Source organism: Labrus bergylta, chromosome 12 (assembly GCF_963930695.1).
Source record: "Labrus bergylta chromosome 12, fLabBer1.1, whole genome shotgun sequence".
Lineage (NCBI taxonomy): Eukaryota > Metazoa > Chordata > Actinopteri > Labriformes > Labridae > Labrus > Labrus bergylta.
Window position 1 is genome coordinate 7,627,882 of NC_089206.1, and position 19,082 is coordinate 7,646,963.

At 41.4% G+C, this 19,082-nt stretch overlaps 1 protein-coding gene across 1 annotated transcript in view; it reads left to right on the forward strand.

Moving 5' to 3' along the window:
• Positions 1-19,082, forward strand: part of LOC109986882 (membrane-associated guanylate kinase, WW and PDZ domain-containing protein 3) — a 48,404-nt gene that overhangs the window by 6,552 nt on the left and 22,770 nt on the right. Inside the window, exons 2-4 of the mRNA XM_065961573.1 lie at positions 7,570-7,859; positions 10,920-11,036; positions 17,467-17,586. Coding sequence (XP_065817645.1) covers positions 7,570-7,859; positions 10,920-11,036; positions 17,467-17,586 — 527 coding nt within the window. The remainder of the gene's footprint in view (positions 1-7,569; positions 7,860-10,919; positions 11,037-17,466; positions 17,587-19,082) is intronic.

Genomic DNA, 19,082 nt, shown 5'->3' on the forward strand with positions numbered 1-19,082 from the left:
CAAAACACAGCCAGTCAGTCCATCTATATTCTCAGAATTTCACTTTTAGGAAAGACAACTGCCCTGAACTTTGAGTGAGCATGCATAAAATACCAAATACGCTTGCATAAATCCATCGAGCGTTCTTGCTGAGCTAATTGAACAGGCTAATTTCATTATCGCGGATCTCTCAGGAAACACAACGTGGACAACAGAGCGAGCATGGCTCAGACAAGTCAAAGCTACAGAAGCTTTTATAGGCATAAAACTCGACTCTTCTGCTCAGGCAGCTGCAGAAAAAGCGGCTAAGTGATGGGAACATTTGGAGAAAAAGATCACCAGGCTGAGCTTAACTAGAGCAACATCTCACTGCAAAAGCTGATATTGTTAAAAGTTTCTTATCTTTGAAGAAGTTCCTCTCAAACTTCTGGTCTGTGGTCAAAGCCGATTATGTCAGAGAGCTTTCTAGCAGCTGAGAGACGGCTTTGATGGGGATGAGGGCCGGCATCTAGATAGACATCAGGAGCACGGGGAGGATCACCAGAGCTGACAGATACTGCTCTCACCACAAAGCCTCAATAATGTTACTGATACAGGGGCAATATCAGAGTCTGTGGTGCCAAAATGAAAGTAAAAGTCACGGTGAGGTTGAAGAAATACTTTTCTCGTGCCCTTATGGGATAAGTTGTTGCTGTACCTGCACCAGAGGGACTTTTCCCTCTATACAATTACATTTCCCCCTCATCTTAATTGATGTGTTTAGCTCACGCCCTGCTTTTCCTGAAGGTCTTTCAAGACGCTTTGCACCCCAATGTCAAGTGCTATTCCCTCATGTCCTTGATTCGTTGCTTCAAGTTGACTTTGAATAATTGAGCTCTGTGGCAAAGCTCATCTGTGTAACTTTAATAAATGATCACCCAGGAGATCCAACCTGAAATAACCGCTTAGTTAATTTGTCCTGTAAAAAAAGATATTTCACTTTTGACTGCAAGCCGGCTGCAGGGATAAAATGGCCCCAGCCTTTTCAGACTAATCACTGGAAATGATTAAAAGTGCAGGACCTTAAATCTCAGCATTATCACTGCTGCACCGGGATGTTAAGTTTGTTAAGATGACGCTTGCATTTCCATCCGACTCTGTTTTAGTCAAAAAAAAGTTATTATCATGGTTAATTAACTATGAACAGTGAATGTTCTCTGGATAAAGCAGGCATGTGTTTATGCAATTCAAAGCTAAAAGGCATATGTCAACCAGAAAACACGATGTGGCGCAGCTGTTCATGCCACACGGAGTCACAATAGCCTTAAGCTTTTGCTTTGTGCTTTAAACAAAGATGGTGAAGAAATAAAAAAAAAAAAAAGACAACCTCTAGAAAAGAGGAAGTCCTTGGAAGTCAGAAGGATGTGTGTTTTGCCATTGATAGATTGCTATGGTTTGAAATTACACTGAGAGGCTGTGCTTTCAGCAGGCTTTAAGGATTCTGAGCATGTCTCTGGTGGAGAGGAAGTCAGTGAAACAGGATCTGTGTTGGTCAGCTCTTCCATGACCCAAAGGTCAGAAATCTCAATTGAGCATTCTTTTTATAGGCTCAGATATCCTTGAATCCTCGTAGTGTGTCCTCTACTGTGGGTCTATTAGTTTTATTGTTGGTTCTATAATTCATCTGAGGTAATATATGTGCTGTTTATGGTCAAGGTAGACATGGCTTTATGGATGAAATCGTTCGTCAGTCCACCATTTTGGTCCAGACTGAACATCTCATTAAAAGATTTGATTGATTGCCATGAAATTATAAACAGACATCCATGGCTCCCAGGTGATGAATCCTGCTGTTTTCCTTAAATTCCCTAACTTCTTTTTTCATGCCCTGATTTTTTTCTCGTGTCTTTATTGTATAACAGCTAGAGATGGATTGCCATTACGTGCAGACTTAATATGTCATTTCTTAACTGATTTATGGGATGCATACAGAAAAAGATGTTTGTTTTTTCCCCTCTTTTCACCAGAAGAAAACTTGTTTAGATTAAAATAATCTCATTTTTAAGAGTGTCCTGGCTCAGACAGGCAGCAGCATAGATAACAAAGTTTCTGACAAACAAAAAGCAGCCATACTTACAAATATAATATATATAATATAATACAAGAAACATGAATGTCATACATTAAAAGACATACAATAGCAATTGAATCAGCATTATTTCTCAACATTGACTACAATCAAAAATGTTTAGCCAGATGTGCTTGCCTCCAAGTCATCATCACCTTAAACACATCAAATGAAACCAACTCTTTAAGATTCAGGTCACTCACTTACATATTTGGAATCATGGGTTTCACACATCACACCCGTAAACTGTATGTAAACATGGACAAAGGCCGAGTTTCCTCACCCACTGGTTTCTAAAGGGCTGTTTTCAAAGCCCAACCATGGTGGTTGCCAGAATGGAAATGCTGACTCTATTCAACTTTTTTGGTCAGCTTAGTCACAGGCAAAGAGCTGGAGCTGAGGCAGGCCTTAAGCTTCCTGACAAACCGCTAAAACAGGGCTGCTTGCAGTCAGATCAGTTATGACCCTAATTATGCATAACTCATTCTTAAGTTTAAAAAAAGGACCCCACGTACAGTGTGTGCCGATAAAGACATTAACTAATCAGACCAAAACTTATTTGTGCACAAGGCTGTACACAAGTTTAACAGACATTTTAAAGGAGCAATATGTAAGTATGACACCTAGTGTTTAAAATGGGTACTGCAGTCCAAATTCAAAACATTGAAGATGGACGTCTTTCCCGGGCCCCTCCACCCTACAGTTGATGCAGGAACCTTGAAACCTTTCTGTGTTCTAACCTCTCTCCATTTTTTTTTAAATAGAAAAATGCAGAGGCTTTTTAAGTTTTAGGTTTTTAGTTTGATTTTCTCAGGCAATCCTATTGGTTCATTTTTTTTTTTTTTAGCAAATTCCTGATGATTAATTATAGTGGAGTTACACAGCATTATGCAACTTTCTGAATCAATAAAATTCCTTTTGCCACCAGCAGTACATCCCTCCTCAGCCTCACCGTATACTTAAATTGTGTTTAATGTGCGTACAGTAACATGAGTATACAGGGCCAGTTTGTAGCATCAACACCAGCAGCAGAGAGCGAGCAGAGCGGTGTCAGGGTGTGTCTGCTGCGGGACGTGTCCGGGCTTCAGCGGGCCTGACAGGCTGTGGCTCATTAAACCCCCGTCAGACGCACGAGGTCAAGACAACAGCTACTGCGCTGGCGACACACTCCTCCTACATGAGTATAATGTGGACACACACAATGTGACTGTGCTGGCCGAACAGGACAGGATAATACCCAAGACTTATGAGTCGTTTTATTTTTAGCATTTTAATCATTCCTGCCAACTGCTGAGAAATTCTGAGAAATCTTAAAACATGAAATGAAGAGACTAACGGCTTACAGAATCATTATTCCAGATTCATGAACGTGGGGAAATGTTGTGTTATCACGGAAAAAGTTGATGTTTTTGTTTTTATTCTCTTCTCACAACACACTTTGTGCAAGTTGTGACTCTGTGTGGGTGGATGGATAGCAGGCCGGTCGACAGTGTTACTGCAGAAGGTTTCACAGTGGGGCGGAGATGGAGGGACTGGGGCAGTGTTTGGCAAAGGATGAGGTGTTAAGATAAATTTCAGGTTCAGACATGCGTTTATAAACCCCCTCCCCCCCTCCATGTTTGATTGTATTGTATTCAACTATGCAAATAACTACAGTGACAGCTGTTGGTTGTTCACAGTAATATAAACCCAATGATGTATAGAAACTAGCTCGACTGATTTCCAACCTCTGATTCACGCCGTCTGTGCTGAAGTCCTGTAAGGTCAAACAAGAGAACCTATGCCAGCCTCACACTGTGTGGTGCCTCATGAAGTCTGTATGACCTCCGTAGTTCTACTTTTTCTTTCCTCTCTAATTTATGTCATCTCTGTTTCCCCAAAACGTTACTAGACCAGATGCAATATTTGGCCCCACATGAATTCATTGCTTAAGGCTGACTGGTGATTTAAAAATATGATGACATGAGGTGTTGTGAAAAAAAAAAGAAAGAAGAAATTAATTTCACACACACATTTGATAAAAACACCAAAAGCCAGGTCTTACAGATGATCTATGATGCAACAGGATTGGATTGGTTATGATACGCTACCACATGACCCGACCCGACGCGACAAGATTCGATATAATACAATATGAAATGATATGATACCTTTTATTGTCCCCTAATCTGCCAGTGTTTAGATTTGAAATGCTGTATTGTTAACAAAAAAACATATATTTAATAAAAAAGATGACTAAATTGTTGCATCAGCCCACAGAAAAAGTACTGAGTAACATCTTTTTTATTTACTCTCTACTAAGTGGTCTAAACAGATCACATTACAGCCAGAAGGGAAGAGCTGTTTTTCATTTTTTTTTTTTTTTTTATCAGTTAGTGTGTACTTACCTTCATGGACACTGGATTCAACACGACTTGAACGGCACAACTTACTCATAGCCACACGTTTCATTCTTACACTACCTCTGCTTTTTATCTTCTAATCTCTCTCTGCCCTACTCTCCCTTCTTTGTCCATCTCTGAATAACCCTCGTGAGACCCCTCTGTTGGCCGAGCAGTAGGAGAGAGGATGGAGAAGAAGATCTCTGTCAGATCTTCCTGTCCAATGACCACTCAAGTGGAAAGGATTAGTTGTATCCTGTCTTTCTCTGGCTCTTTAAAGCAGTCTCATGAGGCCTGGTGGAGGACCCGGCATGATCCTGATAGTGATGGTGGTGGTGGTGTTTCACTCACCCCCACCCATCAGAGGGTCATGATAGACACACACTGGTTAAGAGGATTGGGTCTTTGTGAAGTGATGATGCTAATCTTCTGAGATCAGTTCTGTCCATTAGGAATATTGCTTATAAGGCTATAAATTGCTTATACTAAAATTTAATGATGTCATGTTTGTTCATCTTTAGTTTGTATTGTGTTTGTTTCAGTGTTTACATTTCATCTCCTATTTTATTTTCACTCATTCTTCCCTGGTGTTGCTTGTTTCCATTGTGTATACTTTGATTTGTAGTATTTTCAAGTCTAGTCGTTAGTGTTTCTTGTTTTATTTTGTCGTTCTTGCCCCTGTGTATCATGTCCAGAGTTACTTCCCCCCTTTGTGTGTTTCCCATATACAGCCAGGGGCAACCATGGCTCAGTTGGTAGAGTCGATCGTCTCTCAACGGAAAGCTTAGGGGTTCGATGACCCGGGTCCAGCAGCAACATGTCCGATGTGTCCTTGGGCAAGACGCTTAACCCTGAATTGCTCCTGCTGATTTGCCTGTGGCGTATGAGTGTGTATGACTGGGATTAGTTACTCCGACGGTCACTTTACAAAGCAACCTCTGCCATCAGTGTGTGAATGTGTAGGTGTGACGTTCAGTGTAAAAGCACTTTGAGAAGTCAGAAGACTAGAACAGCGCTATACAAGCTCGAGTCCATTTACCATTTGAATTTGTTTTGATAAAAACATGCAGGTGGCAACTGAGACTGATAACTTCTCTGTAGCATACAGCAGTAGGAAGCCTTTCTTGCTCACTAACTGGGCGGCACAATAAGTGTGTGACGTCTTGTGAAAGCTATGAATGGGGGCTCCTTGGTGTTTGAAGCCAACCTCAAGTGGACACTCTAGGAAACACACTTTTTTTTGCACCTCAGCATTGGCTTCCCTTTACAACTGGAGGTTGCCTCGTGGTCCAACATAAAAAAAAAACCCTCTACATAACAGCGACTTCGAATTTAACCAATGAATAAACAAATGTAGTTTGATTGATCTTCATAACAAATGTGTAAAATATGACTTTATGTAAATACTGATATATATACTGATAATGAAATTCACATACGATATTATCCTTTCTTCCCATTTTTTTCCGAGAAGGACCCCTATAGCAGGGTGTTATTATATTCTTCATACTGACTTGGTTCCCTTTAAAACAGGTAGATAGGGTGGGACATGTTTTGTATTTTGATGGGTGTTCACATTTGCCAATAGCACTGAATCAGACAATATTCAAACATTACAGCTATGACCCACAATTGTTAGCTAGCTTGTAGTTCCTGTGAATCCTAGGGGAGGGACTTGAATACCATATTGCATTTCATTGGATGCAGATTCTCACACACCCGAGAGTGCTTCAAAGGGATTTCTATGTTTGTTTTAATGGACCAGGAGTTACAAAAGTATTTATCATTAAAAAAAAGCTGCAAATCTACTTCTTTTGGCATCTTTAATTTATAGATGTGAAATGTAAGCTTAATGATCTATTTTCCATTTATGGGAATTCTAAAGTTGTCAAGTAGAACGAGTCCCGCTGCGTCTACCTGTATCCATGGAGCCTTTATGCTAAACTAGGCTAAATAGCCCCCAGGCTCTGGCTTTATTAGATGAACAGACTATAGATTTGTATTGATCTTTTCATCTAACTCATGGCAAACAGCAAATAAAATGTTTTGCCTGGAATATCAGAGTATTCCTTTAATATCAGGCCTTTTCTGTATAAAAATCTGCATGTCACTGTTTCCCTACCTTGTGCATCTCTGTTGCACCGTGCGTCAAGGTGACAGTGCTTCTCTGATAATGTCAGAGACACCCTGTCCGCCCCTCTCCGGACAACGCAGCTGTCAAGTCACTGTCGACTCAAACCGATCTTCACCATGTCAGCTACATCCTCAGCCCACACACACACACACACACACACACACACACACACACACACACACACACACAGCTGCTCCCTAGGAAACATGTAGCAAAACACATTATTTTCAATTGCAGTAGGACTGGTCACCCTTGAAGCAACTGGAGCTTTAATCAGTACGCAAAACACGTCATTTCACACTGCAATGGAATAGACAACTGAAGAATGCGTCTTGGGAAATACACTTTGCAAACAAACAGGGTCATTGTTCATTGTCCTGAAAAATCTATAAAAATCTATATTTGTGTACCAGCATCGTACATCAGTGCAGATAAAGAAACGACTCCGAGTACTCTGTCAGACTGCAGCCACAGGTTCTTGTCCTGCCTGTCTAAGCCTGTGTGCATTCAATGACCCGCAACTTTATTGAACGCAAACTCGATTTTCCCATGTGACACAAAATGTGCTGGAATGTGCACTAACTCCTGTGTTTACATGAAAACACGACGTCAGCCTGCAGCAAGTGCAGTGAACATGAGGGAATGTCTGTGAATTTCTTTTGGTTGGACAGTCACGCACGCTGTTGCCCAAAACAAAGACACGGTTCTGCGATGTTCCAACTCTCATAGAAAATGTCCAAACTTGTGAAGCTGCAATTATTCTTGACTTTTATGCATTTTGATGTGAAGCAGAAACACTCCACAGACCTCAGGCATCAAGAACTGACAAAGGTTGAATAACAAAACAACCTTCTGCCTGCAGTCACAGGATCATCCTCCAGCTTGTTATGTAATTGGTACTTTCCCCCACCTTGTTACAGTCTCTTACCTTCTGTTCAGTCTCCAACTCTGTTTCCTTTCTTCCCCAGCTCATTCGCCATGTCTAAGACAGCGGTGAAGAAGCTGCACTGGCGCTCCAAGGTGCAGGACAGCTTCGTCCCCTTGCTGGGCTCGTCAGGTGAGCTGGGCATCGCCGTCGGTGGAGGAGCAGATTATGGAGAGTTTCCTTTCGTCACGTCGGCTCCGGGAGGCGTCCTCACTGTGGGTGACATCATCCTAGAGATCGGGGGAACACCAGTATTAGGGATGACATTAGGTGATGTCCGGGGTGTCCTCAACTCCTGCTCCCATCCCATCCGCATCAAAACCTTGTCTCCAGGTACGATGACTCAGCACTCTAATAAATCACAGCCTTGTAAATTAGTCTGCAGTTTCATTGTTCTGGGAGGTGTAAATAATCAGCAGTCAAGGGAGGTGTGGACAGAATAAACTGCAAAGCCTTTCCTCCTGCTAATTGTATTTATGTGTTCACAGTTAGTTCTGACTGAGCGATTTGTTTGGACAAGAGGCAGTCCAAGAGTGCTCATATAGAGCAGGGAGGGACTTTTTATGATGCGTGTCCCTCTGCTGCATGTGTTCTGACTTCTGTAAATTGATGCTGCAGCCTAAATAGTCTAAATTGATCAAGCTGGTTTCCCCTTCACATTGTCCACCAATGCAACTGAGAACAGTGTGTGGTTCTCTGGTGGATGATAAATAAAAGCAGATTCATAATTAAAAGTAGAGGGTCTGGTGAAATGATTAGTCTTACACAAAATAGAAAGAGCACAGGGAAATGTTAATGTTGTGCTTGGCATTAGGTCAGCTTCTGTCATGGTATGGAGCTCAATGTGTTGGTGTAGCCAAAAAAAATAACGAAACAAGCACAAAATAATATTTAAGTCGCTGTTTAGTTAAAAAACAAGACGGAGTGCTGTGTTAGTGGATATCAGCATGGTTGTGATTCTGTTATAGTTAAATATTCAATCATGCAGATATTCAGTACAACAGCACTCGCTCTTGTGTGATGTTGCTTTATTACCCAACACTGTGACAGTTAAACTTGTTGCTTTTTTTTTTGATTACACTAACTTCATTGGACGACTCCCAAACAATGTGTTACCCTAGCGTCCAGGCTGTCACTCATAAAAAATCGAGCTCAGCTGACTCCCACAAGCAAGATCTGCAGCCTCGAGCATTCTGATGCCTGATTTGCACTTGTCAATTAGTCCGGATATGTCAAGGCAATCGGTCAATATGTGGGTAGGAGGTCAAATTTGCTGGTGACACATGACAAGAGCGAGGCAATATAGTTGTCTGTCACTGGTGAGGGGTCCTTGATGTTTAGATCAGGGGGGGGCTGGGGTAACGGATGTCTTTGTTCGCTCTGAACAGAGCAGTATGTCACCGGGATGTCACCTGGCCGTGGCTCCCGATGGCCTTGCCGACCAGATTGATAGCTGATTTGGCCGCAGGGGTGTAAATGGGGACCTTTGCTCCGGCTCCCACTGCTGCTGCGAGATCCATTATCATTTCTGAAGTCCGCCTGGCCCCTCCCCTTGCAGCTCGACTGCGTGTGGTGTGGACAGTGATGGATGAGCTGATGCAACCGCTTGCTGTACCACGCCTCCTCCTACTCCTGCTACTATTACAACTCCCTCTGCTTTGGTTCAGGCTCAAATACAGGACACAGGGCTGCATTCTCCAGAGGCAGGCTGCAGGTTAAAGGTTTAAGCACTAATACTGTTGCTCTGTGGGGAAAAAAAACAAAGGGTAGTGATATGACAGGTCCAATTTCACTCGGTGGACTCTGCCAGCAGAGCCGAAGTTTACAGAGCCTTGCATAAGCATTTAGGCCTCCCTCCCCAAACTTCTCCATATTTTGTTGTGTCACAACTTTGAATTAAAATGGATTGTATTGAGGTTATTAGTAACAGGCTGACACTAAATAGTCAAGAAAAATAAAGTGTGGCTAAATGTGAGAAGGTAAAAGTAGGCTATTAACATGTGTTTATTTATAGCTACTCCATTTTCTCAATTGTTATTTATCATTATCTTGCTCATACTTGAATTGACTTTTGCTACTGATTACATCATTTCAGAACAATTAGCAAAGCTGTTTATGTCCTTCTTGTGATTAGAGTTTCAATTGTAATGAAAAAACAACTTTCTTATTTTGGCACTCATATCTTTTACTTTTTTTTTATGTTGTTTTAACAGCTGCTCTTGATTTATTTTTTTCTATTTTCAATTTTATGGTTAACTTAAAAAAAAACAACAACTACAAAATAATAAGCAATGCTTAACTTAGATCAGGTGCCAAACTTATTGCCTTCGGGTTATTACTCGTGCATCCACAGATGGCTGCTTGTTCAACTGCTCTGATTGTTCACCAGGCGGTAAAAAGCCCAAATAAGTAGTATAATTTGAAAAACAGGGTATAAAATGTGAAAGAGTCCAAGAGGGAAGAAGACTTATGTAAGGCACTGTAGAACATCTTCTTTGTGTAGCTATTAACCTTGACTTCTGACTTCCTTAATGCTCGCCTGTCTTGCACAATGTACGAGATATCGGCTCATTCAATTTTTGAGAGCTGATGTTGAGGTCTAATAGACTAGAAAATAGCAGCTGTTTCATAACGAGATGAACAAAAGACCCTCATATCTCCCAAAAGGCAGCTGGCTGGATTCATTTCGGGCGGCAGCCGTATGCAGCCAGTAATATCTACGCGCAGTTGACTGGCTCCACTAATAAAATTATAACATTGTGACGTTTTTTTTTAATGGCGCACAGCACAAATTCAGTCTGCTACCAGGCAGAACCACTGTAACAGGCGGTGGGGGTCGGGGGGGTGACAAGGGTGTGGAAGCACAGACTGAGCGGTAGTCTGTCAGAGTGACAACCCGGAGAAGCTCTCAGCCGATCCATAACAGTGAGTGACCTGTCATCAGAGGCTATAAAGCACTTGAGATGATATTAAGAGATGAGAGAGAGGAAACTGAGCCCCCCATGATCAACTCTGCCTCCCTTGGTGACAGCCTCGACTGTTGTGTCTGCAGCAATTAACCTCAGCGGGTTGTTATGTATGCATGAGGTACTCGGGGAAACACATTTTATATTCAGGATCTATGAGAAGTGATATAGGGATATCAGTAAGAGTGAATGTGGAAGTCTAGGTTGTAAAATGATGGCGTTAAATCAAGCCTGGCAGTAAAGATCAGTACATTATATAAATTTCAGTCTCTATTGGACAGGCAACAAACAAATCTTAGTAAATATGCATCATCAGAGTGATGTGCTTACTGAGCTGTTTCCTTAACGTCTCTCTCTCTCTCTCTCTCTCTCTCTCTTTCTGCTTCTTCCTCTCCTCACCATGCTCGTACCTTTGCCCTTCCCTCAGGCTCCACATTGTGCAAGGATCTCAGGTTGTATCTGAGTAAGTGCTTCACACCCGGCTCAGTGGACAGCCAACTTCAGCAGGTCATCAGAGAGAACCTCTACCTCCGAGCTGTACCCTGTGAGTCCCATTATGTGCTTCTTTTTCTTTTTGGATCTCTCTGCACTTTGTCTTCATAGCTCTTAGTGCTTTACAACTCCTATGCAGATATCTGCTCATTTACATATAGATTTACATTTTTAACCTTTAGAGTCATTTCGAGTCTTTGTTCGTAATTGGATACCGTTACTTATTAGCCTCAGAAAACAAAAACCTGTCTCCTATTTAACAACCATATTGTTTTTACAATATAGACCATCCACTTGCAACTACAACTTTAGAATCAGAAAAAAATACTGATTTCAAGTCAGATATTATGTAAGAATAGAAAGCATTTTTTTATTTGATTTTCAGATAATATAAACTCATAAAACTTCAAATGAACCTGTTTTATGTCAGAATTTTAAGATGTACTTTAGACAAACAAGGGACGTCAAGCTGCCGCTAACATTAGCTTAGCCTGTTTTCTATAGGCACATTGCTTGTTTTGTTTAAAGGGGACATATTATGAAAAATCCACTTTTACAGTGTTTTTGTTTTTCTGTTTTTGAACATATATTTGGGTAAGAGTGTGAAATAAACCCATCCAGTCCTTTGTTTGTGGTAAGAATAAGTATTACAACACAGAGAAAAGTGCTCAGTTTCAATTGAGCTCTCCTTGTGATGTCACAGTGGGATTCTGGTAAAAAAAAAAATCCCCTCCCCTCCTGTGTTGTCTCCGGCAGCCATGTTTTTCGCAGGGGGCACGCTGACAAGTTGCCATGGAAGCTACTAGCTGAACTCGTCGGCACCAGTCAGCACACCCCGCAGCTGAGGGGGAGCTCATTGCATTTAAAGAGACACACACACACAAAAACAGAGCGTTCTGAGAGAGCTGGTTTATACAGGGTCACAAACCTCCTCTGGTGCTTGATTCATGTTATATTTTGACCAAAGCACAGCACAGATGTTTCATTTAGACCACAGGGGACTGTTTAAAAAGGTGGAAAGGGGGTATAATATGTCCTCTTTAAAGTTTTGTACCAGTGTATTAAACCGGGCCATTCTAACAGAGTTTCTAGTATACTGCGTGGAAATAATCACTTTTTTTTTTTTTTTTTGTACGGTTTTCAGAGTAGCAAAAACTAAGTCCAGGTATTGGAATCAGTATTATCAAGGGAAAAAAATTGATCAGAAAATCAGTTTTCATTACCTTAATCTATCCAGGCATATCTTTCTTAGGTTACTGACCTCATTAATTCTTAGATAACACATCTTATAATTTCCACCATGTGAATATCTTGGTGTTAATTGGCGTTTAAGCCTGCAGAGCTGTTTCTCACACTTCCTCCTGTCAATGTATGCAAGAGGAACAGAGATAATTTAACGAAGTAATGAAAGAACATGTTATCAGGGCTTTGTTATAAGACTATAACAGCTGATATTGGGCTTAAGCCAGAGAGGAAGAGCCACAGGTGTAGTCAGATTGGACATTTTTAATGGCAAAACACTGTGTTTATCAAATGTGGCAGTTTCACAACATACCCACCTCTTTGGTTTTGGTAAATAGTAAAAGGACTTGAGCTTGTTTAGTGCTTTTCTAGTTTTCTGACTACTCAAAGCGCTTGGTGTCTCGCCCAAGGACATAACAACATGTGGCTGCAGGAGCTGGGGATCAAACCCCTGACCTTCTGGTTGAGAGAGGACCGACTCTACCACTGATCCACAGCCGCCCCATGTGGCTGTTTAGTTACTTTGTTTTAAGAAGATGTACTTTATTCATCCCAGAGAGGAAATTCATTTTCACACTCTGGTTTTTATTGGGCCTTATATTCGTCATGTGATTAACAGGTTTTTATTTGAATTGTACACTTCTTTGTGTGTGATCCCCTGCATGAAAAAGAAGCCTGTTCCATTTTCATGCTTAAGTATAAAATCAGGCACAATGGCAGCCAAAAGCAGCTAGTTGTAGTACATCTGTTGCCATCTTAATCCTGTATAATATGACGTCACTGGAAAAAAGCTAGAGGATAGAGTAGCCGTGCAGGCTTTTCTGAGAAACATGTGCATTCTTTTATGTAATTGTTTGATTTGCGTAAGTCATTACTTTTCTTTTTTCTGTGTCCAGGTGGTTATATTGGGGAGTCTATAAACCACCTAGTGTGCCCGTAGTCTTAACCTTGGCGTAGTAGTGTGGGCTTGCTGCTAATCTCTCCTTTAGTCCAGGAAGTAGGTCATGTGGGACAGTCTGTCAGCACAGCCCACTCGCTGACAGGACAAGGCACAGGTCAAAACTCCCAGGATGGTGCGTGGAAGAAAATACTGTGTCTCTTAGCGTACAACATGCATATTCATATCGGACTATAATTGCAGTTTTATTCAAATCAAGCTCTCTCATTACTTAGCCATGCATGCGTGCATCCTGTTTCATCTACAAGCTGCTGCTCGGAGAGTGATTGCCTAAATAAACAGTTATGCTCTAAGCCGTCTCAGTGAATGGATTCAGAGAATGGGATGGATAAAAGACGCTTGTCATGTAGAAAATTAGATATCAGTAGTTTAATGTTTAATCAGGGGTGTTTTAAAGACACAGCATATCACTTTATTTATTGGCAAGCTATTGTGACATATTACACCAAGCTGTCTAGACTTCCCCTGAATGTGGTGTCAAAGTTTGGACTCAACTTTCAATCTCTCACTGCTTTCATGTAGTAAGAGTGACAACAAGGCAGGCTCAGCCCCCCCCCCCCCCCGGGTGTGTAATCCTCTGATCTGCTGGAGACGACCCAATAAGATGCTGTTGTTCTCATGCCGACACAAACACACGCGTGCTGTCCTGATCCTGAGACGACTTGGAAGCCATCACGTCTCGTGTCAGGCTGGTTGTGGATACAAAGAAGCAGATTTTCTGTCTTCATTTTGTTGTTATCTCAAAGGAGGTAGCTGTGCTTGATTCAACAGGAACCAAAAGCTGAGGAGTTTTCATCAGTGGCTCTTTGTGGCCCCCTTCAGGACCACATGTATGTTCCTCTGGTTTCAGCAGACGCTTTGCTGTATTGTTCTCTCTGTGATTAACACTTTCAGTTAGGTAAGATACAAATTGAGTAGCCTCTGTAAGCGAGTTTCAGTTTTTAATGTTTCTTACTCTAGAGAAGCAGAAATAGCATAAAGAGGCCTCAGTTTTTATGTGCTGTTTTGATCTTTTTGTTCTTTGTTTGAATCTGTGGCTTTTTGTGACTGTGCTATTTAAAGAACACCACAATCCCCGAGTCCTTTTGATGAGACAATGTGCTGTGATGTTTGAGCTGGCACCGGTGCAAGAAATATCATTACAAACGCTCACTCATGAGGGCAGTGTATAAAAATGGATATATTCTACTGTATCAACAATCTAGAGTGAGGAATTCAATTAAAAAGCAAATGTCCATCAGTGCTAAAGTACAGGAGTGGCTGTTTAATGGTTCTGTGTGCTCATATTGAAGCAGACAGGATGCTCACTGTGAAGCCTTGGGGGAGCAGGTAAATGTATATCGTGTGTTCGGTCAAGTAAAAGAAACCTTTTTACATAACGCAGCTTTCTACTTCACACTCTCTTGTTCTCTGTGCAGGTTCTTTAGATCTTACATAAGCCTCAAGAACTTTCCCACCGTTGTTCGTTAAATCGCACAGACCGTTTGTATCATGTGCCCTTGAATGATTCAATCCCAATGTCGCCGCTTCAAGGCTGGCTCTGTTTCCTTCCCCTCTTCCATAAAAGACTTTTCTAATTGTCTTCAGAGTGAGTCAGAGATAAGAAAACATCATCATTTAGTTATTCGAATTCGCTCGCTCCAGCGTTGTCACACAGATCGTCTGTGGCCTTTTCAACTGCGGGATTCATTGTTATCTATTTGTGTGCGACGGTCCTGACAGACAACGCTCTCTTTTTGGTGTTGGTACTGGCTTCTGTGTAATTACCTCTTCAATTTCTATCTCACACCTCCTCCTGTGGGATCAGCGTGTGGCGCCTACAGGGATAGGCAGGGAAGAAGAAGAAGATGCCAATAATCCATCCTGTCCCCCCCCCCCCCACTGACATGTCATATATATTTCCTGGGAGGGTGCATAGATAATGAATCTCTGCCTCGCACCATATCAGCTGCAGAGATAATGTGTGTCCTGAGGGGCGGAGAAGAGTTACACATGTCGGGTGTCATCATGGGAGATTTGACGTAACATCTGCAATTAGTCAGAGACTTACGCTTTTCTTTAATTACATGCAAGAAGGTAATTATTGTTTCTCTTTGATGACCAAACCTGTGAATACAAGGCAAGTGGCGCAAAGTGGTCAGAAAAGCAAAAAATTATGGCCAATCACACCAGCTCATAACATCTAAAAAAACCAATAGATTATCTTAACAGGAAGTGAGGATCTGTTCTTAGGACAGTACAAATCATTATTTAAACTCTTAAACTCAAAAGCATTAGCAAAACTTATCTTGAGCTGGATCATGATCTGATGTCAGATTTAGCATTTTAACAGCTCTCTACATATATAGAGGGTTGGATATATTTATAATCTTTATATCCTAAACACAGAATGATTGATAAGTTAAATACAAAGTTGCAACCACAAACTCATCTACCTGTCTTTTGTGAGTCTATCAGTCCATCTATTTCATTAGTCTTCTATTCAATCTAGTCATTTCCAGTCTAGAAACATGATTTTCTTTGATCTGCTTTCCTATAAGTAGACAAAAATTGTATTAAAAACTGCAGGATATGACTGCAAGCAACAAATCAAAGGTCATTGCATTATCCTCTGCAGAGGATGAGGACACAAACTTTACAGTAGACACACTCCCCATGCTACAGAGTGAAGATGTGCAGCATGTCACAGAGTTGACCAAAAGGTGAGCAATCACATCAGCCCTCTACTCGCCCTTTCAAAGAACCCGGCTGTTTCCTAATGAGCCGCAAAATGTAATTTCTCTTCAAAGTACACAGGATAGGAATCTAAACTCCAGTTAGTCCATCAATCAACTAGTCAAGCCGTAGAAAGAAAAAAAAGCTGTGGAAAATGTTAATAATCAACCATCTTTGTCATTTTTAGCATACATTTCACTCTCAGTTTTCATACTCACACAATATTGATGTGCATTTTTGGGGTAGATGCAACCCTTCCCTAAACATATTATACATATATATACAGGTTTCTTTGTGATTTTTGATGAGGCCATGTCATAACCTTTGCTTATAAAGCCTTGAAACGTGCCTTTGGCCTTGGCTGTTTAATAAAACAATATATAAAGAGGAGAGTCGGAGTTAGCACAACAAAAATGGCATTACAACTGTAGCTGTAATCGGAGGCAAGTGTCTCGTCGTCTGCGACTAACTGGGACTCAGACTGTACATTAAACACACTTTGTGCTACAGAGAGAAGAGGTCAGACTGTGCCATGCCCTCATGCTCTCTAATATTTGTGTTTCCAGTACTGTGTGTGTATGTGTGTGTGTCCTTCACTGTCCTGCATGTGTCATTGTGGCTGCGAGAGCGGCTCCCAGGACGGCAGTGCATTAATCATGGGTTTTATAGGGTAGCTGGGTGTGAATCCCTCCTGCCAGCTCCACACTGACATCACATGTGGTCCTCAAGGAGAAGGACACAGATTCGTCCTTAGTTTGGGCTCGGTGTGATTCCGTCTTGGGAAAGAAATTGCTTGTCTCAAGGTCAGACAGGGTGTCTTGTAGCTTAATCAGTTCTTTGAAGATGTGATGTGTTTCTCACCACATGCCTGCACATGAATTTAATGGTTTCTTCTGTGATTCTGTAATGATGGGACACTTTTTTTTTTTGCTGTGCTTTTTTTCGACTCCCAGCTCTCATCCGGGGCCAAGGTCAATGTGAATCAATTATGATGACACACCATTGATCATCCAAGTGCTCCATCTTTGCGATGGTGATACAAAGACTTTAGGACTTTCTCAGCGCCTCATTAATGATTAATTCTGTTCTCATTGATCTGTTCATAATAAAGAAGGCCGGCATGGTAAATGGCTGCTTTCATCATTGTGCTCTTCAAAACAAAGGGCAGAGTTTGGTTTGTGGGTGGATGCTCTGTTGCTCTGGGACTGAATTAACATCAACAGCAAAATGCTGCGAATAAAAAGGTCACTTGTAAAAGTTGTTATTATCACTCAATGTTCGTGTTTGAGCTTCTTTCAAAGATTGCTTTAATAAGCTTTAATAAAAGCAGGAATAGATCCCATTAGTTTCTACCTTTTGTTTGTGGTCATTGTCAATTTGTCAAACTAATTAAATATGAAGACTTATTTGCTGAACTGTTGTTTTGTTGAACTCTGATTAATGAGCCCTTATGATACAAAAATGGTCTTGACTAATTGACTTATCATCAACATTAGAGCTAGCATTATCTCCAGCCTGCATTACTCTGATGTACGACATAAATATTTCCTGTGGTCTCTTCTCTCAGGTACAACCAGACGGCCCAGAGATGGGGAAATCTCAGGAGTAGACTACAACTTCGTCTCCATTGAGGAGTTCTTCTCCTTGGAGGAGGCAGGAGCACTGCTTGAGAGTGGGAAGTTCAAAGGTGAGGTTTTAACTTGTTGGATCTTTTCAACTTCAGCTGTGTTTCCACCACAGGAACTTTCCCAACACAAGAGAAACTCAGCTGGTTACAATAAGGAACCAGTATCTAACTTACATTCTGTCAGCAATATTTTAACCCCCCCTAAAAGTACAGGCCGCAGTTCTTATCATCTCTGGTTGGTGGTGTTTTGCAGCATTTTATTTTGGCCCCATTTTTCTTTGGAAGAAGAGGAACGTTGGGGTCTGTATTTGTTTTGACCAGAGAAGGGAGGCGGTTTTAAGGCACGTTTTTGCACACCCCTCGCTCGGCTGCCAGGCAAATCTCAAACCAAACAGGTGTTGCAGCAATGGAAGCGGGCGAGTGAACTAGTTCAGATATAACTGATTCTGCCCGACCTAAAAAGCCTCTGCATTTTACGAATAAGCTCCACGGGCAGAAATGTGCTCAAACTAGGATAAATATTGGAGATGCTTTTGAAAAATGGAGAACAGAAAAGTTTCAAGAGTGATGCAGAGCTGGCTAAACACTGAAGCTTCAGTGTCCGCGACATGGCAAACTGTGTATACATCGTCTCTAGGGAGGAGGGAGCGGGAGGAAACAGCTCTCTCCTATGTTTTGAATTTGGACTGCAGTACCACTTTTAAACACTGAGTGTCAGAGTTACATATTGCTCCTTTAACTAATAAGAAGACAAACAAGCTTGTCTATCAAAACTGTTCGTTTTTGGATATTTACCTTACTTATTATATATTCATGGTTGTTGCTGCTTATAAATAACACTGACATGTTTTGTTGTGATAAATGAGGATTACTCAGATCATAAAAGGACAGCCACCTCCCTGCATGCATATGAATGCCATCAGGTGTTACCCAGCCTGTATCTACTCAGCAGACTCCTCCAGTAAGGGTCACAGTGCTGTGTCTGATTAAAAGCCTCCATACATTAGCATCCATAATTTATAAGAGTTTAATGGGAGCAATGAATGTCATCCCTGCTTGCCGTACATGTGACATTGACGGGCACATCTCTACAGCATAGCAATCGGAGGTTTCTGCAGCATTGTCCCTTCAGTCGCCTGCAGAAACGGCAGAAAATGGTGACGGCTGGTGACCTTGTTGTTGGGTTCACTAATCTAATGTTTCCCCCCAACCCATTGAGCCAAATGGAGGGGCAGAGGTAATTTAATTTGTTCTTTGGCAGCTGGAGCAGATGGTTAGGACGGAGAATATAGAACACATACAGAGGATGATCTCAGGGGATACATAATGCACATACATACAAATGTGTGTGTTGTGACATGAACCCATTCAGCTGCAGAATATCTGAATATAAAGTTTTTATTTACATGTTGAAGCAGGCTTTGTTCTATTACCTGTAACCATAAGATTCATGTTATGATATTTCATTCATAACACAGACATTTATTTTTTTCTGTATCAGTTATGACATATTCTTTCAAGAAAATGCAGTTTCACCCAGTTGATGTTTTTTTGTA